This window comes from Hyla sarda, chromosome 2 (assembly GCF_029499605.1).
Source record: "Hyla sarda isolate aHylSar1 chromosome 2, aHylSar1.hap1, whole genome shotgun sequence".
NCBI lineage: Eukaryota > Metazoa > Chordata > Amphibia > Anura > Hylidae > Hyla > Hyla sarda.
The window spans coordinates 382,725,832-382,749,409 of NC_079190.1; the positions used below are offsets into that span (position 1 = coordinate 382,725,832).

General features: G+C 42.8%; 1 protein-coding gene and 1 long non-coding RNA gene across 6 annotated transcripts in view; one reads left to right on the forward strand and one right to left on the reverse strand.

The window, feature by feature from the left end:
• The window catches only part of ELN (elastin), a 99,597-nt gene that overhangs the window by 37,908 nt on the left and 38,111 nt on the right, over positions 1-23,578 (reverse strand). For all 5 annotated transcript variants that reach the window (XM_056558527.1, XM_056558526.1, XM_056558524.1 and 2 more), the window contains exons 5-15: positions 21,571-21,807; positions 20,200-20,238; positions 9,003-9,065; positions 8,747-8,791; positions 8,495-8,545; positions 7,798-7,836; positions 5,287-5,325; positions 4,790-4,852; positions 3,690-3,737; positions 3,473-3,544; positions 2,054-2,083 (exon numbers count right to left, since the gene is read on the reverse strand). In XM_056558527.1, the coding sequence (XP_056414502.1) occupies positions 2,054-2,083; positions 3,473-3,544; positions 3,690-3,737; positions 4,790-4,852; positions 5,287-5,325; positions 7,798-7,836; positions 8,495-8,545; positions 8,747-8,791; positions 9,003-9,065; positions 20,200-20,238; positions 21,571-21,807 (726 nt within the window). The remainder of the gene's footprint in view (positions 1-2,053; positions 2,084-3,472; positions 3,545-3,689; positions 3,738-4,789; positions 4,853-5,286; positions 5,326-7,797; positions 7,837-8,494; positions 8,546-8,746; positions 8,792-9,002; positions 9,066-20,199; positions 20,239-21,570; positions 21,808-23,578) is intronic.
• Positions 4,753-21,731, forward strand: LOC130356683 (uncharacterized). The gene is made up of 3 exons (XR_008888963.1): positions 4,753-4,884; positions 5,519-5,594; positions 21,595-21,731. It is a non-coding gene; the product is annotated as an uncharacterized LOC130356683 (long non-coding RNA).

Genomic DNA, 23,578 nt, shown 5'->3' on the forward strand with positions numbered 1-23,578 from the left:
TGATACCATTATGTACTGTACAACTATCTCAACATTGAGGGTTTCTGCTCTTCCCTGGCCCATTATCTTAACTGGCTTAACAGTGACGACAGGGTGGGGTAAAGGAAAGGACAATATGCACTTGACACTTGCTTCCTCATCTAAAACTGTTAAGTAATGCAAATATATCGGAACATTGGCAGGTTTCTAGAACTATTTTATGGCCTCTTGCCTTTATATGACTTTGGATATAATAGAATGAAAGCTTTTATATGTCGCTTGTTAGGTCTGTGGCAGGTTAATGTGTAGAAAATGTCATTGTGCTCATATACAAACATCAACTTGTAATTTCTTTTAGATTATAAACTTCATATATAACTTGGCATATAGAATGCTTTCCTGGCAAATTATGCATATTTAAAGTTTTGTTTTACACCTGATTAAACATGTAACTAGAAATTAGTACATTTATAAAGTGTATGTGGTTTCCCAGTACAGCAGTTCCAGCTGCAACCTATTAGACTTGTCAGGTGGCTACAGGTTTGTGTCATGTATTTTAGGAACTGGGGAAGTTTACAAAATGTATGTATCTACATTATCCTTTATGTCATATATAAACTGAGGTAACCACAGAGGTAACTACAGTCTCAAGTCCAACCCTCCTCTCCTGAGGGAAAGGGGTGGACCTAAGTTTGCTCTAGTGAGTTGAGGCCGCCCTGGTCTTTGTCAGGGCCACATATCTGTCCCTCAGCCCTGCCATTCCTGAGGTGACCAAGTGTATTGAATCTAGGATTTGCTAATGTTTAGGGCATACTTCATAGATAGGTCATCTGTAACTTGCTAACAAGTCACTGTTCCTACCCAGATTCCAAGTCTTGCTGCGAATATTCAGTCTCTCATATTTAAACCTCCAAGAGAAGAGTATATTTAAAAAAAAGGATAATGCAAAACAAGGGCTTTTCTGAGTTTCACTGATTTCTTTATTGGCCTCAGGTCAGATCAGTGCACTCCACCAGATATGCCTTTCTGAGTGTCGTGTCACGGATTACCGGCAAAAGAGTGAATAGAGTGGAGCCCTTATTGCATCTTACACTCCGGTTAAACCTCTCGTGAAGATCCACATCTAGTAGTTTTAGTCATTTGGACCTGAAGACTTGAGAGATGGAGCACCCTTAACATCTGCTTATATACATATCTGCGCTAGTAATTACACTTACATGTGCTAAGGAAGCACTAAAGATTGATTCTCTTAGTATATCTGCCATCAGAGCACTATCAAGGGACAGTGACCAACATGCATTCTTCTGCTTCCTTAGCTGTACTATCGAAAGCTTTATTCAAGAGACTCTTTTTTTTCTGGAATTCCAAAAGGAGTTAAAGGGGTACTCCACTGCTCAGCGTTTGGAACAAACTGTTTTGAACACTGGAGCTGGTGCTGGAGTCACGTCTCCTCCCATAGATTTGCATTGAAGGGGTGGGGCGTGACATCACAAGGGGGCAGGGCTGTGACATCACGAGCTCCCGCGCCGGCTCCAGCGTTCGGAACTGTTTGTTCCAAACGCTGAGCAGCAGAGTACCCCTTTAAATAAAGTTTACAAGTTCAGAGGGCATGACATCAGGTTAGCACCACATAGTTACATGACATATCCATCAGGGACTACTACCCTCATCATAACCCGAAACCACATCCCAGTGCACATGACATATACACATGTGTCCACTCTTACCTTTCCTTGAATTTAGGGATTCCAATTTTAAATTATACAACTTTAACAAACTAGTATCCACATTCTAGCAAAATTTGCAAAAGGCTGTAATTCATTTCACAACCATTAGGAAGCCACACATGAACACATAGTATATACATCTCCTGCAGAGTATTTCAATATCATGTTGTTTTTTTTTGTTGTTTTTGTTTTGAAAGCTAAAAGTTTTACTCACATTATGGGATATATTGTGCCACAAGGAAAGGTAAGGTAGGACACATCTGTAAACCTTAGATGTAAAGTACTGTGGAGCTTTACTGTAGCCTACATCTTCAAAAATATGTAATATAATTGATATATGTGCTTACCTGGGATTCCACCTAAAGCACCACCAGCACCTATGGGCAAAGACAAGTGGCAATACATGACTGACAGTACGGTACAAAGCTTGTGGTTTTGAAGAGACACATTACAGGGTTCTCTGCTTGCATGGGGTGTAACTATGGGGCCTTATGTGGTATGTGACCCAAGTGGGTGCCTTAAAGCCGATATGCATTGGACCGAAAATGTTCCTTTTACAATAAGGCTCTGTTCATATCTAATAATGGCCTATGTTTATGGTATATGTCAGCAAACTGACAGAACGGTAAGTTGACATGACCTCACGCCAGATCAATTAAGTTCAATGGACTGGATGTGGTCTAACAGTGACTATGTTCAGTCCATTTCTAAGTGTCTATTGTTATTTTGCAGGACTCCAACGCATATAACAGAAATAACAGTGTACACTTAGACCAAATGGGCCAAATGTCAATGGATCTGGTGACATCCAATGAATTTCTGCTGGTTTGCCAACATATACCACAGAGGTAGGCTATTATCATAAGTGAAAACCCTAATAATGGACACCAAAACACATATAATAGAATAAGGGACAATTTTTTTTTTATTTTAAACTAAAATAAAGAAAAATGTAAAAGGAGCAACAACAGTCAGACTAAAAACTCGCTGCTAGGAGTTTCCACAATACAATGAATAAAACAGTATGAGGATAGTTCATGTTATATTGCACATAGGTATCCATGACATTGTAAACCAAAATATAAGTGTAAATATGAGCAGCACATGTACATATCAAGATAAATGTTCAAGTGGAAAAGTCAGGAAAGGAGCCAAACTGAGCATTTTCGACTTCTCCTTTCAGGACTTTTCCACTTGAACATTTATCTTTATATGTACATATGCTACTCATATTTGCACTTTATACCCTTATATTTTGGTTTACAATGTGATACTTATGAGCAATTTAACATGAACTAGCCTTATACTGTTTTATTCATTGTATTGTGGAAACTCCTAGCAGCGAGTTTTAAGTCTGACTGTTGTTGCTAATTTATTGTTTTGCTAACTAATAAAATGTGTCACTTATTCTTTTATATGTGTTTTGGTGTCCATTATTAGGGTTTTCAGTATCGGTGTTGAGTACTGAACCTTTTCTTTGGTTCTGCATATGTGAACATAGCTTTAAATAAATGGATTTTCATTGTTAGAATTTAGTAGGGAATCCATAAGACATCCTAATAACAATGAATATAAATGGGGTTGTGTAGAAAAAGAAACAGCTGTCAGTTCAGCACCCAATGCTACTGATTTCCAGAATTGGTCTTTAGTAGCAAGTACAATATAAGATGAATAATTTTTTGTGAGTGTGTGGGGGGTTGTTAAGTAGTAAAGAAGTAGTAGGAAGGTATTAAATCCATAACTTTGTTTGAAAGTAAAGATCTGACCTTGTGGTTTCTGCTTGACTCCATTCCCAGTGGCCACTCCAGGGAGAACACCAACTCCTGGGTATCGTACACCTAGAATTAAAAACAGGGAATAGATTATTTGTAAAGATAGAGGACAGGGATTTTTAGGAGAGGTGATTTTGTAGATTAGTGAGTCAAGTATATTGGTATGTCTCAAGTTATTTTAAAGATAGTGAAACATATTTCGAACACTCACCTGATCCGGGCAGCACTCCTCCTGGGAAGGCACCAGGAATCCCAGCACCTGTTAAAGTTAATAAAAACATTATAATAATAAATATCATATAATTTCATACTGGGATTTAAGTTTTGTTATGCCAAATATTCCCAAACTCCTAAGCATACTCACAGGAGTCTGATGGGTGGGAACTTTATCGCAAAATTGGATGTGAATCCTTCTCTCAGGGGGTGTGTGACTAGGATCTTCAAAATCACACCCCTGAACATGATTCACACCCCCTCAGCCGCCTAATCCCCCTCATGATCCTAGCATTTACTTCCCATTTTATAATAAAGTAGGCACCCATTTGACTGTTCAGTAAAAAAAAACAGATATTGATCCACATTATAAAATCCCTTTATTTTGTAAATGGGGACATAGCAAGAAAGACAAACAGTGTTAGAATCACGGCACCCAAGTCTTCAAATATATTATTATTATAATTTTTTTTTTTTTTTGATCACCACAGAAATACCCACCATCCCATAAACTACTTAAGTGGCTAGATAGGGGACAAAAGCCTGATTCTTAATCTGTAATTTTTATTTTTGTCTCACATTCCCCCAGAGGTAGCCTGCAAACTGTCCAAAGTCTTTATGCTATGCTAAGAGTCCTGCTTAGGAGTCTTGACAATGCATAAGCACTAAGCACATTGGCTTTTTTTAGGTTTACTATAGAACAAGTACAAAGATAAATATTAGAGCTTCATTCTACCCATTCTGTCATTACAGCAATTTGGGGGAGTTTTTTTGCAGTAACAATTCTCGTTGGGTATTTTTCCCACAATAAAATGTCACAATAAATTGACAATAATATGGAATCTTAAAAGATTAAACGTCTTACAAAACACATAGGGGAAGATTTATCAAAACCTGTCCAGAGGAAAAGTTGCCCAGTTGCTCATAGCAACCAATCAGATTGCTTCTTTCATTTATGTAAAAAGCCACTGAAAAATGAAAGAAGTGATCTGATTGGTTGCTATGGGCAACTCATCAACTTTTCCTCTGCACAGGTTTTGATATATCTCCCCTATAGTCCATTTATTTCCAGCAATGACATACAAGACGTTGTCCTACCTGGAAGTTTTCCTGGTTTTCCTCCAGCACCAGGTTGGAGTCCTGTTTGAGGTACTACAGCTCCTGTACATAACACAGAATTAGGGGTTAATGAGGTAGGACATTTTTCAGCATCTGTCTGACCAATTAGAACCATTCAAACATAGTGCCAGCAAACTCAAATAGCCCAACATTTAACTGGTTATCATATTTCCCATGGTGCAGCACAATTGATGAACTCTATTATTCTGCATCTGCACTTTCTATATGGTAAAAGGTTATCTGACAGGATAAAATAAAAAGAAAAAGGGGCAAGTGATGAGGCAAGTGATGATTGGGATGAGTGGGCATTTCCTGCGTATCAAAATGGGGACTTGGAATTAGAGACCACTGAGGGCCTGGACTCTGTAACAACCGAGTGATGAAGGATCAGTGACTGTTTTTATGCATTATTTTTTACCCAGTCTAGCCCCCCACTGGAGAACCATTTTAACTCTAGAAAAACCAAAATAAACTACCTGTAGTAACACCAGGAATGACTCCGGCACCTCCAACACCTAGTAAAAAGAAACATTATACAGTTATTAATCCAGGTGTCCTCCCAAAAGGGTTGTTTAAGATCACCTTTATTGTAAAAACCTTCCCTCCATGTCATAGCCTATGTAAGTCCTTATATATTTGCAAATGACTTAATTTACTAAAAATGAATCCTTACTCCAGAAAAACAGCTCTATCATTTGCTATGTACAGGAAAGGGGGGAAGAGCCTGAGAGAGTCTGAGCTGTGTGCTTGCACTGCTGAAGGTGATCTACTATCTGCATGAAAGGTAAATCAAGGTTTCCTTCTCATCTCTGACCAGCTATAAAGCTCAGAATAGCTGGCCTTGTATAAAATACCAGTGTACCTACTGCTGTTTATCCATAGTGCTACAGTGTGATCTCTCTGCTCCCCTTGGCTTCTTATGAGCAAGGCTTTAGTGCTTAATGTAATCCCTTTCACGATGTGCTTATATGGTTTCTTTCCTTTCTGCCCGCTTGTCTAACGCACTTTCACCAGCATTGTCATGGTACAGCGGATATGAGTTATTTGCCAAGACAAGTAAGGTAAGGAAATTCTGTGTGAGGCCTGCTGGCAAACAGCCATGCTTTGATCCTGCCCCCTGGCATGGAATGAATAAGAAATAACTGTGCACCATGGAGGGGTCTCTCAGGGACTCAATAACAGCAGTGAGAACACAACATCCCCCATTCTGGAGGGTTAATCTAACAAAACCATCCAGGATGTTAAAACACTTTTGACAGGTGCTCTTCAAACAGGACCTGTGAACGCTCTTGAAAAGTTGAATTAAGGGCATAAATAGGCAGGCGATAAGGGGTCCTCCATAGGGTGTATTCACATGTACAGTATCCTGCACATATTTGATGTGCAGGATCTGAAGCAGAATATTTGAATCTGTGTTTAGTCATTTAGTTTACATTGAACTCTGCAGCATAAAATCTGCAGCTTCAAATCCTGCATATCAAATATGTGCAGGTTACTGTACGTGTGAATACACCCTAAAGTATACTTATTGCATGTATCTGTCATTTATCTTATTAAGAGAAAGTGTTCCCCCTCCTCACATTTTCTTTCCCTGCCTTCTGTTTTTGCAATTGTTCTTAAATCTCTACTGACACCAGAAATAAAACATCTGTTATAAAACAGTACAAAAAAAAAGGGGAAGAAGGGGGATGTGGCTGCAGGTAAAAAAGCATGATAGAGAGAGAGGAGAAAGGGAGCAACAGGAAAAGACACGTGATTGGCTCAGAGCACACAGCATAGACCTTACATCACACCAGAAAATGCCCCCACAAAAAATGTGCATTCACAGTAACCAGCAAAGGAATGAAAAACAAGCCCACACATAACAGTTAGTTGCATCATCTCTGGTAACATAAGTCTGGGTTCACAATGGCCCAGATTTATCAAACTGTGTGAGAGAAAAAGTGGAGTGATTTCCCCACAGCGACCAATCACAGCTCAGCTTTCACTTTACCAGAGCCCATTATCTGAGTTGTGATTGGTTGCTGTGGAGAAATCTCTCCACTTTTTCCTCTCACACAGTTTGATGAATCTGGGCCAATGTGTTTTGGTCTCTGCTTCCCTGTTACCATTACAGTTTGTTTATGTTTTGCTGTGTACAAATGCAGTCAACCACACTTATGTGTGCAGCAAAAAAACAAAAACAAAAAAAACATCTATGTTGCAATCAACAAGAAGCGGATTCTGCTTTATACAATACAGCAGCATCTGTTTCGGTACATTTTTTTCTTTTTCAGTGTTTAGAACGTATATGTTAAATGGAAACAAAAACACAGTGTGAACCCAGCCTTACATCTAATATACCAAATCCCAAGAAGGTCGGCACTGCAACCAATAGTTGGTGCCCGAGGACCAATGTAGCAAGAATCCAATAGAAAGAAGGGTCCCGGCACTCAGAAGTTTTTTGAAGACTCAAAGGTTTTTATTTATGCAACATGCATAGCATACCTTGTATGCTATGCATGTTGCATAAATAAAAACCTTTGAGACTTCAAAAAACTTCTGAGTGCCGGGACACTTCTTTCTATTGGATTCTTACATCTAATATACGACTGCAACTGCCTGTGTAACTGCGGGTAGACTCAAAATCAGAAGAATTCTCCTCCGTGATATGGACACCTTTTATAGCAGGAATCCTTAATTTTCAATTATTATCTTTGGTATGAATGTCTGCTCTGCAGGTTTTATTCTTATATAATCTCCAGCGCAGGCCATAAGTCTTGACAAAACAGCAAATACAAATATGTCCCAGGAGACATAATGAGAAGCAAGTAAGGCCAGATTCAGCTTTTCCGACTCTGGAAAGAATTGCTTCCCCCGAGCCACACACATGTTGCTGAGAAAGCAGGATTCACAGTAATGTGCCTACACGTAACCGAAAACTTCTGCTTCTATGTATGTTAAAGGCAGACTGGATGTACAACAATAAAGTCCAGAAAAACTCTTACCTGGGATTACACCACCTGGATATGCACCAGGCACTCCCCCTGCAGGCAAAGGGAAGGAGAAATGAACTGTAAATGTCTTACAATCAACCTGTGTCAATATCCCCCATTAAGGACATTACCTATATGAAAGCTAAAACAAGTGGGTACAATTATGTGGGCGGCCACAGGGGAATGACTTGGAGTTTTTGGGACCCAATGCAAAATCTGTAATAAGGACCCCCACGTACCACGTGCGATGTGTTTCCAATACAATGTATTTTTTTTGCAATTGAGGGTCTCGTAGGCAGTAGGATCCAGGTGCCAATGCCATGTCTGTACACCCTATAGCAAAGGTCTCTAAACTGTTGACATCAAGCTGTTGCAACAGGTAGCGGTCCACAGTTTGGAGACCACTGCCCAATAGCTTTTCCACTGGATGGACGTTCACTTGAATTTCTATGTAGGAACTGTTTAGCCTACAGCAACACAGCACAATTTTACTACTACTACTAATACTGCAAATACAGATCTGCAGTGCATGTGAATATAGATGACTTTATCTTCCAAATCTTAGAGGGAAAACCCCTTTGTTAACTCACAATACAGTACATAAATCATATGGAAACTTCTAAGTCATCCTATTGAGTTACAAGGTTATCATGATCACAGTTAGTATACCAGGGTGGGAACAGAGGAAAAAGGAAGAGATGATTCTGACCTGCACCTCCTTGTACCACTCCCCCGGGGTACAAGCCAGGGATCCCTGCACCTGCCAGGAAGTAAAGAAAAGCCATGAGGGATATGTTCACGTAATGCAGTCATAAAAGCATTAAAATTACATCAGTTTCATGTTCAGGCTATACTAGAGGGAAATAGTGTGCTTGAAATGAAGAATGATGAGGGATGTTGCTGTCAGTGACAGGATACATTTGATGTAGACAAACAAAGGCCAAAAATATTTCAAATATACCTGGTCCTTTTCCTGGTTTAGCACCAGCACCTGGTTGGACACCGCCTAAAAAGAAGAATTGTAGAGAGGTAAATGAATAAAGGTAAAGTCAGCTCAACTCTGTCAACAAATAAACTCTATTCATTCTGCTGGGTATTAGTATAGTAAGACCATGAATACTGTCCCCAAACAAATAACAAATGTCTCTGACAAATATATATACTGTAGGAGAAAAAGAACAGCAAGTTTCTCCATATTGTAACTATAAACCATTTACCTGGTAGCAGCCCAGCACCAATGCCACCAACTCCACCAACTCCACCAACACCGCCAACTCCACCTATCAGAGGTAAACATTAAACAAAGTTTATACCACAATTTGTAGATTGTAAGCCCAGGGTCCTCTCTCCCTCTATATCAGTTGGTCTTTGTACTCTTGCTTGCCTTTAATGTATCTGTATTTGTGCTTTGATATGTATTTTCACCCCATACAATGTGTACAGCACCCTGGAACTAAGGGCGCTATAAAAATAAATAATAATAATAATTTAGATTTACTTTTCTTGACATTGGATTTAAAGAACTTTTTAGGATTTTTGGACATTATACAGTGCAAAAAATAGCTTAATATACAGAGTAAAATGGTATATCAGTTCTTCGTGAACCAGTTGATTTGAAAATAGTGTTGAGCGGCATAGGCCATATTCGAATTCGCGAATATTCGCGAATATATGGACGAATATTCAACATATTCGCGAATATTCGCATATTCGTAATATTCTCGTTGTATTTTCGCATATGTGAATATTCGCGTGCGCGAAAATTAACATACGCGAAAATTTGCATATGCGAAAATTCGCACACCGGTCTCACACAGTAGTATTAGAGCCTTCTTTACACCACACAAGCTGGAAGCAGAGAGGGATGATCACTGTGATGTGTACTGTGAAAAAAATAAAAAATAAAAAATAAACGAATATTCGTAATTACGAATATATAGCGCTATATTAGCGAATATTCGCGAATTCGCGAATATGCGATATTCGCGAATAAAATTCGAATTGCGAATATTCGCGAGCAACACTATTTGAAAACACGGAGTACCCCTTTAAATGGGATTATGTAGTGTATACATTGATACACTGCAGATAAAGATGCATCTTGTTAAAAAAAATAAAAAAATAAAAAACTCAATGAAAACCTATGGTCACGTCACTGCATGTATTATTTAGTAACATAAAACCAAATTGGAATTAAGGGTATTGTGCGTTTGTTAACACAGCTCTGCATTTAATGTATATGTGTATAGTAGGAAATATGAAGTTTTGCCGGCGCACCTACAATTATGAAATGTATGCTATACAGTTGTTTAGTTTCCCTGCAGCACCACCTCACTTTTTCTGTTTTAGAGTGCATTCGCACCACGATTCTTTCATATGGTGACCGGATCCGGCTAGGAGATGTGAAAACCGGGCACTCCCGTACCCCAGCTGGACCTGGCCACATCTCATTCATTTGAATGAGCTGACTGGAGTCAGAAAGTGACTCCGGTCAACTCATGTTTGCTCCATATGGGGTTTTGTGACTGGACTGAAACCGTAGTTTACCACGGTTTTCAGCGGATCCATTCATCGTATGAAAGATGGTGGTGTGGTGTGAAAGCACCCATATACAGGATGGAACAGGTCCTTTTTTTCTTCTCTGACCCAGAGATACGGACCCTGATCAGAGACCCCCCCCCCCCCCCATTAACTCAAATTCCCTAACAAATTTAAACCTTAAATATTAATTATATTGATGTATGTTTGAAAGAAATACATTTAGAAGACTTTTGGAACATTGTAAATCCAAAAACTAGAAAAATAGCAGATGGCGATCTATTTGTGGACTATACAACCAAACAGTGAACACCTGGGGATCTCATTGTTGGACCACCAAGCTGAGTTAGAAAAAATGTATCCTCACGGGTTGATGTTTAACTGCCCGATTATAGGATTATAGTTATAATGTTCATTGTTAAATGATATAGAGAGGTATGAGTGTCCAGTAGGGCTTTTAGATAGTCTCAACCCACTTTAAGATGGCTAATATATTCTGCAGCCAGAGCACAGCAGAAGAGAGCAGCAGTATCGTACTGGGCATTATTGTGGAGCTATTGCAGCCATGGCTGATATTACAGGGACAATGGGATATCTTTAAAAAGAGCACCCTAAAAATCAGCAGCGTCTTCCACCAACAAAAAGTCCATGATCCCTTAGTACATTGCCAAACTCCCTTTCTAAAAGAGTAGATCTTACATGAAATAATTATGTCCACTTCTGTAGTCTTTGTTTTTTTGGGACGATGTAGAAGAAAGTGTTGCTATAGCTAGAGGACTCAAGGGGATTAATACATCTAAGGTGATTAAGAAGTCCTTGGAATAGGTTATAAGTGTAGTCTGAATTCCATCCACAGCTTGTAATGTGGAATTCTTTATCAGCAAACATTTGTAATCCTCACAAGAAGTGCAATGAACCACTCTCACCCAATGGCTGCAGTATGTTTAGACTAATGAGCTCCAATAAATGCAAGATAAAGAGTCAGGAAGCATGCACCAGCCAACTCAAACATACCACAATGGTAAGGGCTGATGTCAACACGAACTGACTAACCATTTCCAATGTTATTTTTATTATTGTACTGGATAAACACACATTTTCATTTTCTGGTGTATCCGGTTGTTTTATTAAGGTTTTTCAGATTAATTCTAAGAATCTCAGGATTATTTGGTGGTTGTATAAACTGTAAGAATACACAGGGGGCCCTTAAACAATTCACCACAAAAAAATTGTTCTATGTAGTCATGTCTCCTATTATTAAATAGGTCAAGAAATCCACTTAAGCGTTACATCACTTTCCAAATGTTTAACCTCTCCGGCTGGATTAAGTTTTATCAGAGACTATAAAAGTTATGTGCGGGATATTAAAAACACTGGTATAGTGCTGTGTAATGGTCATGTATCACTGCCTTGTAATGTAAAGTTTAACAAGAAAGCGTGTTAAAGATTTGTAGGCCCACCCTATACCACTGTACAGCAATTTCTATGTTTAATTATATGGAAGTCTACCAACATAGAGGGTTGGTTCAGAATAGGAAAAATATGTCTGCTTTCTTTTAGAAAAAGTGTTAAACATGTTCATGCATTGTATCTGAGTTTATAGCACTATATAGCTATTTGAAGTGAATAAAGGTGAAATGCAATGTTATACCCAACCTGTAGAAAGATATGGGGCTGTTTTTGGAATATACTGTAGCTACCATGTTTTACTGATCCTGAAGAATGTTTCTCTGTAAGTATTAGGGTACGTTCACACGGGCGGATTTATTTGCGGGTTTCCGCTGCATATTTGAAAGGGGGCGGGCTCTTCTCGGCTGTCTGCGCGAGCCCCATTGAAGTCAGACGGGTCTACGGTGGATTTTACGATTTTTTTCTGCTGTGGACAGCCAAGAAGAGCCTGCTTCCTTTCAAATATGCATCGGGAAACCCGCAAATAAATCCGCCTGTGTGAACGTACCCTAAGAAAGGATTTAACCATGCCATTCCTTGCTATGTCTTAAGGATAACAATGCACTCATTTGACAGCTATAGGGTAATCTTAGGCTAGTTTCCCATTGCTGTTGTGCTATGTCCTATTCTGGGTCTGCTTGGCTCTTTTCTTTTTAATACCAAACAGCTCCAAAATGGGTAAAAGCATAACCACTGGGTCACCACCGGGTCCTGAAGAATCCCATTGACTTGAATGGGGTCCATCATGGATCCAGTAGTTTACTGGAGAATAGAAATAGTACGTGCACAATTTTTTTCTCTGCTAAACTCCCATCATTACGACAGACTTGCTGACAGAGCTCCATATAGCAGAGCCTGACGACAATGTGAACAAGCCTATACAGGAATTGTTCTGGTTTTTAGAAGCAAAGAACAGTAAGGATTATTATATCCAATTTCGGACATTTTGCCATTAGGAAATACTAAGTGACCATGTTTGATTGAAGGCATTGTCAGTGGCAACTGACAATAGAGGTAGTTATTTTCATTTTTATTTTTCAGCACTTTTAAAGGGGTCTCCAGTTTCTGAGAAAAAAGCCACAAATGTTTGACCAAAAAACAACAAACACCTCTTTTACGCCACCATATCTTGATCCAGTCTGGATGCTCCAGTGGTCCCCCATCATTAAAAGCATTTGCCCACAAAGCCTAAATGTGGCTTTTGGCCACCTCTGGCCTGTTTGTGGCAACCAGAGATGGTTAGGAAGTTAAAAACAGCCGAGATGGCTGTCTTACGCAAGTTTTGTAACTCTGTGTGCACACGGTTTAGCCCTGTGAACTGCACTGTTTACAAAACATCCAGCGTGGCCAGAAAGCCATATTTAAGCTTTGTGGGTCAGCAATTTTAATTGTACACAGGCAAATATGATGTGCCATAGTGACACATGACTGTGGCCTACGTGTTCACATGCTGTACTGGCATAACAGCTCCTCCCTGGGCCACTAAGGAAGATGGTGAACCAACAGAGCATTTACGTTGGCTAAGAGGAGGCAGAGGTGAATGATGTTGTCACGATGCCGGCTGGCAGGTAGTGGATCCTCTGTGCCAGAGAGGGATTGGCGTGGACCGTGCTAGAGGATCGGTTCTAAGTCACTACTGGTTTTCACCAGAGCCCGCCGCAAAGCGGGATGGTCTTGCTGCGGCGGTAGTGACCAGGTCGTATCCCCTAGCAACGGCTCAACCTCTCTGGCTGCTGAAGATAGGCGCGGTACAAGGGAGTAGACAGAAGCAAGGTCGGACGTAGCAGAAGGTCGGGGCAGGCAGCAAGGATCGTAGTCAGGGGCAACGGCAGGAGGTCTGGAACACAGGCTAGGAACACACAAGGAAACGCTTTCACTGGCACTAAGGCAACAAGATCCGGCGAGGGAGTGAAGGGGAAGTGAGGTGATATAGGGAAGTGCACAGGTGTAAACACTAATTGGAACCACTGCGCCAATCAGCGGCGCAGTGGCCCTTTAAATCGCAAAGACCCGGCGCGCGCGCGCCCTAGGGAGCGGGGCCGCGCGCGCCGGGACAGAACTGACGGAGAGCGAGTCAGGTACGGGAGCCGGGGTGCGCATCGCGAGCGGGCGCTACCCGCATCGCGAATCGCATCCCGGCCAGAGGCGGTATCGCAGCGCCCCGGGTCCGTGGAACCGACCGGAGCGCTGCAGTGAGAGGAGTGTAGCGAGCGCTCCGGGGAGGAGCGGGGACCCGGAGCGCTCGGCGTAACAGTACCCCCCCCCTTGGGTCTCCCCCTCTTCTTGGAGCCTGAGAACCTGAGGACCAGACTTTTGTCCAGGATATTGTCCTCAGGTTCCCAGGACCTCTCTTCTGGACCACAACCCTCCCAATCCACTAAAAAGAAGGTTTTCCCTCTGACCTTTTTAGATGCTAAAATTTCTTTGACGGAGAAGATGTCCGAGGAGCCGGAGACAGGAGTGGGGGGAACAGATTTGGGAGAGAAACGGTTAATGATAAGTGGTTTAAGAAGAGAAACATGAAAGGCATTAGGAATACGAAGAGAAGGAGGAAGAAGAAGTTTGTAAGAGACAGGATTAATCTGGCGCAAAATCTTGAAAGGACCAAGATAGCGTGGTCCCAACTTATAGCTAGGGACACGGAAGCGGACATATTTGGCGGAGAGCCATACCTTGTCTCCAGGGGAAAAAATGGGAGGAGCTCTTCTTTTCTTATCCGCGAATCTCTTCATGCGTGAAGAAGCCTGTAAGAGAGAATTTTGGGTCTCTCTCCATATGATGGAAAGATCACGAGAAATTTCATCCACAGCGGGCAGACCAGAGGGCAAGGGGGTAGGGAGGGGGGGAAGAGGGTGACGGCCGTACACCACGAAAAACGGGGATTTGGAGGAAGATTCAGAGATTCTGAAATTATACGAGAATTCGGCCCAAGGTAGAAGATCTGCCCAGTCATCCTGGCGGGAGGAAACAAAATGTCGTAAATAGTCACCCAAGATCTGGTTAATTCTTTCTACTTGTCCATTGGATTGAGGATGGTATGCAGAAGAAAAATTTAATTTAATCTTGAGTTGTTTACAGAGAGCCCTCCAGAATTTAGACACAAATTGGACGCCTCTATCCGAGACGATCTGCGTAGGCAACCCGTGAAGACGAAAAATGTGTACAAAAAATTGTTTAGCCAACTGAGGCGCTGAAGGAAGACCAGGAAGAGGGATGAAATGTGCCATTTTGGAGAATCGATCAACGACCACCCAAATAACAGTGTTGCCATGGGATGGGGGTAAGTCAGTAATAAAATCCATACCAATCAGAGACCAAGGTTGTTCGGGAACAGGCAGAGGAAGAAGAAAACCAGCGGGCTTCTGGCGAGGAGTCTTATCCCGGGCACAGATAGTGCAGGCTCGCACAAAGTCCACCACATCAGTCTCTAGAGTCGGCCACCAATAGAAGCGAGAGATGAGTTGCACAGATTTCTTGATGCCCGCATGACCTGCGAGATGGGAGGAGTGACCCCATTTGAGGATTCCGAGGCGTTGGCGTGGAGAAACAAAGGTCTTTCCTGGAGGAGTTTGCCTGATGGAGGCTGGAGAAGTGGAAATCAGGCAGTCAGGAGGAATGATGTGTTGAGGAGAGAGTTCAATTTCAGAAGCATCTGAGGAACGAGAGAGAGCATCGGCCCTAATGTTCTTATCAGCAGGCCGAAAGTGAATTTCAAAATTAAATCGGGCAAAGAACAGAGACCACCTGGCCTGACGAGGATTCAGCCGTTGGGCAGACTCGAGGTATGAGAGGTTCTTGTGATCGGTGTAAATAATAACTGGAAATCTTGATCCCTCCAGCAGATGCCTCCATTCCTCAAGTGCTAATTTAATGGCTAGAAGCTCTCGATCCCCGATGGAGTAGTTCCTCTCCGCCGGAGAGAAGGTCCTAGAAAAAAACCCACAAGTAACAGCATGCCCGGAAGAGTTTTTTTGTAGAAGGACAGCTCCAGCTCCCACTGAGGAGGCATCAACCTCCAATAGGAAGGGTTTAGATGGGTCAGGTCTGGAGAGCACGGGAGCCGAAGAGAAGGCAGACTTGAGTCGTTTAAAGGCGTCTTCCGCTTGAGGAGGCCAAGACTTGGGATCGGCATTTTTTTTGGTTAAAGCCACAATAGGAGCCACAATGGTAGAAAAATGTGGAATAAATTGCCTGTAATAATTGGCGAACCCCAAAAAACGTTGGATGGCACGGAGTCCGGAGGGGCGTGGCCAATCTAAGACGGCAGAGAGTTTATCTGGATCCATTTGTAGTCCCTGGCCAGAGACCAAGTATCCTAGAAAAGGAAGAGATTGGCATTCAAACAGACATTTCTCAATTTTAGCATAGAGTTGATTGTCACGAAGTCTCTGAAGAACCATACGGACATGCTGGCGGTGTTCTTCTAGATTGGCCGAAAAAATTAGGATATCATCAAGATATACAACAACACAGGAGTATAACAGATCACGAAAAATTTCATTAACAAAGTCTTGGAAGACAGCAGGGGCGTTGCACAGGCCAAAGGGCATGACCAGATACTCAAAGTGTCCATCTCTGGTGTTAAATGCTGTTTTCCACTCATCCCCCTCTCTGATGCGGATGAGGTTATAGGCGCCTCTTAAGTCCAATTTAGTAAAGATGTGGGCACCTTGGAGGCGATCAAAGAGTTCAGAGATGAGGGGTAAGGGGTAGCGGTTCTTAACCGTGATTTTATTAAGTCCGCGGTAGTCAATGCAAGGACGTAGAGAGCCATCTTTTTTGGACACAAAGAAAAATCCGGCTCCGGCAGGAGAGGAGGATTTACGGATAAAGCCCTTTTTTAGATTCTCCTGGACGTATTCAGACATGGCAAGAGTCTCTGGGGCAGAGAGAGGATAAATTCTGCCCCGGGGTGGAGTAGTGCCCGGGAGGAGGTCGATAGGACAATCATAAGGCCTGTGAGGAGGTAGAGTCTCCGCTTGTTTTTTGCAGAAAACATCCGCGAAGTCCATATAGGCCTTAGGGAGACCGGTTACTGGAGGAAGCACAGAGTTACGGCAAGGGTTACTGGGAACCGGTTTTAGACAGTCCTTGGAACAAGAGGGCCCCCAACTCTTGATCTCCCCAGTGGACCAATCCAGGGTTGGGGAATGAAGTTGAAGCCAGGGAAGTCCAAGGAGAATTTCCGAGGTGCAATTGGGGAGGACCAAAAGTTCAATCCTCTCGTGATGAGATCCGATGCTCATTAGAAGGGGCTCCGTGCGGAAACGTATGGAACAGTCCAATCTTTCATTGTTTATACAATTGATGTAAAGGGGTCTGGTGAGACTGGTCACTGGGATGTTGAACCTGTTGACGAGAGAGGCCAAAATAAAATTTCCTGCAGATCCAGAGTCCAAGAAGGCCACAGAAGAGAAGGAGAAGGCAGAGGCAGACATCCGCACAGGCACAGTAAGACGTGGAGAAGCAGAGTGGACATCAAGGATTGTCTCACCTTTGTGCGGAGTCAGGGTACGTCTTTCCAGGCGGGGAGGGCGGATAGGACAATCCCTCAGGAAGTGTTCGGTACTAGCACAGTACAGGCAGAGGTTCTCCATGCGGCGTCGTGTCCTCTCTTGAGATGTCAGGCGAGACCGGTCGACCTGCATAGCCTCCACGGCGGGAGGCACAGGAACAGATTGCAGGGAACCAGAGGAGAGAGGAGCCGAGGAGAAGAAACGCCTCGTGCGAACAGAGTCCATATCTTGGCGGAGCTCCTGACGCCTTTCGGAAAAACGCATGTCAATGCGAGTGGCTAGGTGAATAAGTTCATGAAGATTAGCAGGCATTTCTCGTGCGGCCAGAACATCTTTAATGTTGCTGGATAGGCCTTTTTTAAAGGTCGCGCAGAGGGCCTCATTGTTCCAGGATAATTCAGAAGCAAGAGTACGGAATTGTACGGCATACTCGCCAACGGAAGAATTACCCTGGACCAGGTTCAACAGGGCAGTCTCAGCAGAAGAGGCTCGGGCAGGTTCCTCAAAGACACTTCGAATTTCCGAGAAGAAGGAGTGTACAGAGGCAGTGACGGGGTCATTGCGGTCCCAGAGCGGTGTGGCCCAAGCCAGGGCTTTTCCAGACAGCAGGCTGACTACGAAAGCCACCTTAGACCTTTCAGTGGGGAACTGGTCCGACATCATCTCCAAGTGTAATGAACATTGGGAAAGGAAGCCACGGCAAAACTTAGAGTCCCCATCAAATTTATCCGGCAAGGATAGTCGTAGTCCAGAAGCGGCCACTCGCTGCGGAGGAGGTACAGGAGCTGGCGGAGGAGATGGTTGCTGGAGCTGTGGTAGTAACTGTTGTAGCATAACAGTCAGTTGAGACAGCTGTTGGCCTTGTTGCGCAATCTGTTGTGACTGCTGGGCGACCACCGTGGTGAGGTCAGCGACAACTGGCAGAGGAACTTCAGCGGGATCCATGGCCGGATCTACTGTCACGATGCCGGCTGGCAGGTAGTGGATCCTCTGTGCCAGAGAGGGATTGGCGTGGACCGTGCTAGAGGATCGGTTCTAAGTCACTACTGGTTTTCACCAGAGCCCGCCGCAAAGCGGGATGGTCTTGCTGCGGCGGTAGTGACCAGGTCGTATCCCCTAGCAACGGCTCAACCTCTCTGGCTGCTGAAGATAGGCGCGGTACAAGGGAGTAGACAGAAGCAAGGTCGGACGTAGCAGAAGGTCGGGGCAGGCAGCAAGGATCGTAGTCAGGGGCAACGGCAGGAGGTCTGGAACACAGGCTAGGAACACACAAGGAAACGCTTTCACTGGCACTAAGGCAACAAGATCCGGCGAGGGAGTGAAGGGGAAGTGAGGTGATATAGGGAAGTGCACAGGTGTAAACACTAATTGGAACCACTGCGCCAATCAGCGGCGCAGTGGCCCTTTAAATCGCAAAGACCCGGCGCGCGCGCGCCCTAGGGAGCGGGGCCGCGCGCGCCGGGACAGAACTGACGGAGAGCGAGTCAGGTACGGGAGCCGGGGTGCGCATCGCGAGCGGGCGCTACCCGCATCGCGAATCGCATCCCGGCCAGAGGCGGTATCGCAGCGCCCCGGGTCCGTGGAACCGACCGGAGCGCTGCAGTGAGAGGAGTGTAGCGAGCGCTCCGGGGAGGAGCGGGGACCCGGAGCGCTCGGCGTAACAGATGTTGTTGTTTTTTTTTTTTCTTTTTTGTTTTAGCATATTTGTAGCTGCTTTTCTAATCTGTTCAGGAACTGAAAAGCCCTTACAGTGAATCTGTCATAAGACTATGATACCCTATATAGACAGGTCCGCGTTAGTATTTGCCAAAAAATTTTGTGAAATTTGGCTAATAGAAGTAATCAGAAAATTCATCAGACACTTGTATCCCTGAATTATATCCATGAAGATAGTGGACTCTCCCCACCTACCCTCATTCCCCATCAATGACCACTGAGACAAGTGAGGCTAGTCACGGAGTAATGCTCTCCTTATAAATATATTGGACTCAATGTGCACTTTCTGATTATTTCCATTAGCCAAATGACACTATCTTTTTGTGCAATTCTGGTTACTGGGATAAAAAGGCCTGTAGCATGGTGCCGTAGTCTGACAGATCCGCTTTAATGTTACATTGTCTTAGGTATATTACAATCACCTGCTGGTCAGTGAGAATTTCCTAGTGAGATGTTCATGAACACTCACTATTGTTTTAGGCAGTTATTATTTTTATTATTATTTTTAATATAGCTAGTTAATAGCTGATTTACTTGACTATTTAAATAGTTTCGGTGCCCTGTTACACACAGGTCTTTGTTGGTTAGCTTGTTAGTAAAAGCCGGGATCGAACTGTTCATCCCTAAGACTGTCACATCCCTAAGATGTCGCAGTCATCTGCACCATGAGTATTCATGTGCAGACTCCTTATTGCCATACTTTTACAATTTGATGGCTTTTTTTCTACTTCCTGAGCCCCTGGAGCACCTAGAAAAGCAGCGATGATTTTATAGCACTGATCAGGATGTAACGCCCTCTTTACGGGCCTCATTTGTTATTTGTTCATTTCCCATCAGTCCTCCCTCTAGTGGTTGTCAAGTGTAATTAATACTCCATGGTATCCCAACCAGGGTGCCTCCCACTGTCGCAAAACTACAACTCTCAGCTGTCTGGGCATAATGCGAGTTGTAGTTTTGCAACAGCTGAAGGCATCCTGATTGGGAAACACTTTCCCAGAAGGCCAAAATGATGTACAATTAAAAAAAAAATCAAATAAACACTAGCCATTTCTGTCGCCAAATGTAGGTAGGTTTCTTAGCGCTAGGCTAAGGATATGGCATAATTATTACAGCAACATCACATGTATATTCAGCTATTGTTGAATATCTGTTGGCTCCAAAAAAGATTTACTTGGAATTATTTGTTTCTACTCACCAAGACCTCCAGCACCAGTTCCAACTCCTTGTCCATAACCTGAGAAAGAAAAATACAACAGTAAGCGTATGATTTACTACAACAGATCTGTATGATTTCTGAATAAGATATGAACATAAGTCCAAAATATTATGTTAATATTCCTCATAGGATTCAGAGATTTGTTTTTATGATACAGATTTTGCCTATCCTCATATCATAAAGGGAACCTGTCATCCCATTTTACCCTATATACCTGGTGGTAACATGTTATATAGGGAAAAATCTGCATTCTTACCAAGTCCCATTGTCTTCCAGGCCATTAGCCATAGTGAACATAATCCCTTTTCATACACGTAAAGAGTAATGAAGGAATTCACCAAAGGATGAAGGAACGGTAATACTTTATTCGTGACAACCGGCAGACTACAGCATGGGGAAGAGGGAAGCTCACAGCGTCCCTCTTTCCCATGCTATAGTCTGCCGGTTGTCAAGAATAAAGTATTACCGTTCCTTCATCCTATGGTGAGTGCCATCATTACTCTTTTCATGTATGTTCTGCACTGGTTTCTTGATTGAGAACCCTATTGAAGTTTATACAGACTTTAGTGCCTTTGGACGTCACATGCCTGTTGGTAGGATTGCTGTGGAAGCTGTGCCGAGCGCTTCATCTATTGCACCTGCATAATCCCTTTTCAAATGGTCCAGCACTGTATGGTAGTGCCCCATAAGTGGTCCCAGGAGCACTTAGGCATCATGTAGTCACAGCCACTTGGGCTGTAACCCGAGCAGCTGTAACATGGACAATGCCCAGGCTGTCATTAAGGAGTGGTTACAGCTCAAACCGTGGTGACTACATGGAGATGTTGTGTTGCCACCAGCTATATAAGGTAAAATCTGATGACAGGTTTCCTTTTAGGTGGCCATACATTTTTATTAACTGTCGGCCAGTTATCACTTGCAACCTACTAGACACATGAATATTGGGCACGGCCGAATGTTGATGTGATCTCTATGGGAAAGGGAAGGGTAAACCCCAGCCAGACAGCTCTCGTGTCAGCTTATCCCTCCCTCCCCTTACCAAACACACCTGACTCTTCTTTGCTCCAATTTCACCTGTTGGTGGAGAGTTGGGAGGACTATAAACGCCTTTGACAGTCGGCCTTATTGACTATGCGGTAGGTCAGGCCAAAGAAGCAATCTGATTGTTTACTATAGGGAACTGCACCACTCTTCTTCTACACAGGTTTTAATAATATGTTGTTTATAGATAGACATTCACTTTGTATAGCATATAGAGCAAAACCTAAACATTTATAAACCAATGTTGTACATTCTGAAATTTAGAAATTTGTAAATTGTGATTATAAAAGGAATGAAGCAATATCTAACCTGGTTTTGGTGGTTTGCCTCCAGCACCTAATCCACCAGCTCCATATCCACCAGCTCCATATCCACCAGCTCCTGCTCCACCAGCTCCATATCCACCAGCTCCATATCCACCAGCTCCTACTCCACCAGCTCCAGCTCCATATCCACCAGCTCCATATCCACCAGCTCCAGTACCTCCTTGACCCCCAGCTCCTATTCCACCAGGTCCATAGCCACCAGCACCAAGACCACCAACACCTATTTGAAAATATTTATATTAGATAAACAATATAAAAACAAATGACAGTTCAATGGTTTGTAGCTTAGTTTTAGTCACTTGATATACTGTTTTGATAAACAAAAATACTAAGTTACTTAAGTTATTACAGTACTAAGAGGGAACAAACCATTTTAAAGGGGTGCTCCAGAGGAAAAACATTGTTTTCAAATCAATGCTCATGGCAAAGCTCTCCAGCTCTAAACTGTTCCTGACATGGACAGGTGGAATCAGAGATCACTATGGTCAGACTGGAAAGAACTACACAACTTCCTCTGCAGCATACAACAACTGATAAGTACTGGAAGGCTTAAGATATTTAAGTAGACATCATTTACAAATCTGTTTAACTTCTGGAACCAGTTGATTTGAAAACATTTTTTTCCCTCCTAAATGCCCCTTTAAGATTGACTTTTAAGTAGAACCAACAAATATCATGGGACTTAAATTGAAAACAGGTGATCCAAATGCCCCTGAGAGATTAATTCATCAAAAATACAAAGGCAACGGCAATTATATATTAATGCAATATTATTTTAAGTTCAAGTAATTGTGTTTGACTTGGCCTTCTATGTGGAACAAGTTAATACAGTATTCTTTAGTTTCTTGCATTTGGGAATTCAGGAAGGTATCAGTATACTATAAAACAAATTAAACTTCTGCACTCACGGCGTACTCTTATGAAAACTGTTCTCAAACTCCCTACTCTGGTACTGACCAAAGTCGCTGTATAAATTTGTGAACACAATACTTTATTAACTTTGTTATATGACGGTAAAATAGAGAATGGCAAGGTAAAAGATTGGGTGGGTGGGGGGGGGGGGGGTCGGAGTACAAAAAGTTTATGAATGTTCCCATTTGTAAACTTTAAGTAAAATTATCACTTTTCATGAAAAACATCTGTACTTCTGGAGGCACATTCTCATCCTATAATGTTATTTAATACTACTAGGATCTGCCATAACATTATAACTAGGGATAAGCGAATCAAATCTGACTAATCCAAATTCGTTACAAATCTCATGAAAAATTCGCTTTGCAATGAATGCGAATATCGCCGTTATTCGATTGCGTAGATTGGTTCATTAAACTCCATTTAGTGCGGTCCATGCTCCATGGCGGCTCCACCTGTCAGGACATGGGGCAAGGAATGCTGGGAAGGCGGGAACAAGGGTAGGTGGGATGACCCTGAATCACATGCAGCCTATCAGCAGCCAGCCACCCCTGTGATGTCCCAGCCCTATATAATCGGCAGCCATCTTGCGGCCACTCACATCAGCGTTCTATTGCAGAGGGATAGAGAGGGACAGACAGCAGTGTGTTTTGCACAGAAAAGCATTTTTTACAGCAGTGATTGACCTCAAGCCCAAATCCAGCTAGAAGCACTGATAGGGAAGGGAGAGAGATTGAGAGAGAAAGTGCAATTTTGGGTGTAGCAGCACTTGTGTGTACAACAACTGAAAAGCTAATAGTAGCCAACCAGTTAGGGTGAGCAGAGCACTAAAAGCAACACTCACCTGCTATTAGTGCCTAATACTGGTTGAGTAGCAGAGCATATTGTCTTCTATTAATTGTAATCTGTGCATACAGGTGTTAAAGTCTTAAGGGCTTAGTTACTGTGAAAGGCCAGCCAAAAGTACACACCTGCTGCTGTTCTAGACAAATACTGTTTTAAGCATAGTGGAGTGCATTGTACTCCCCTCATAAGTGCATACCACGTACGTACATCTAAGTGGTGTACAATTTTGTTCC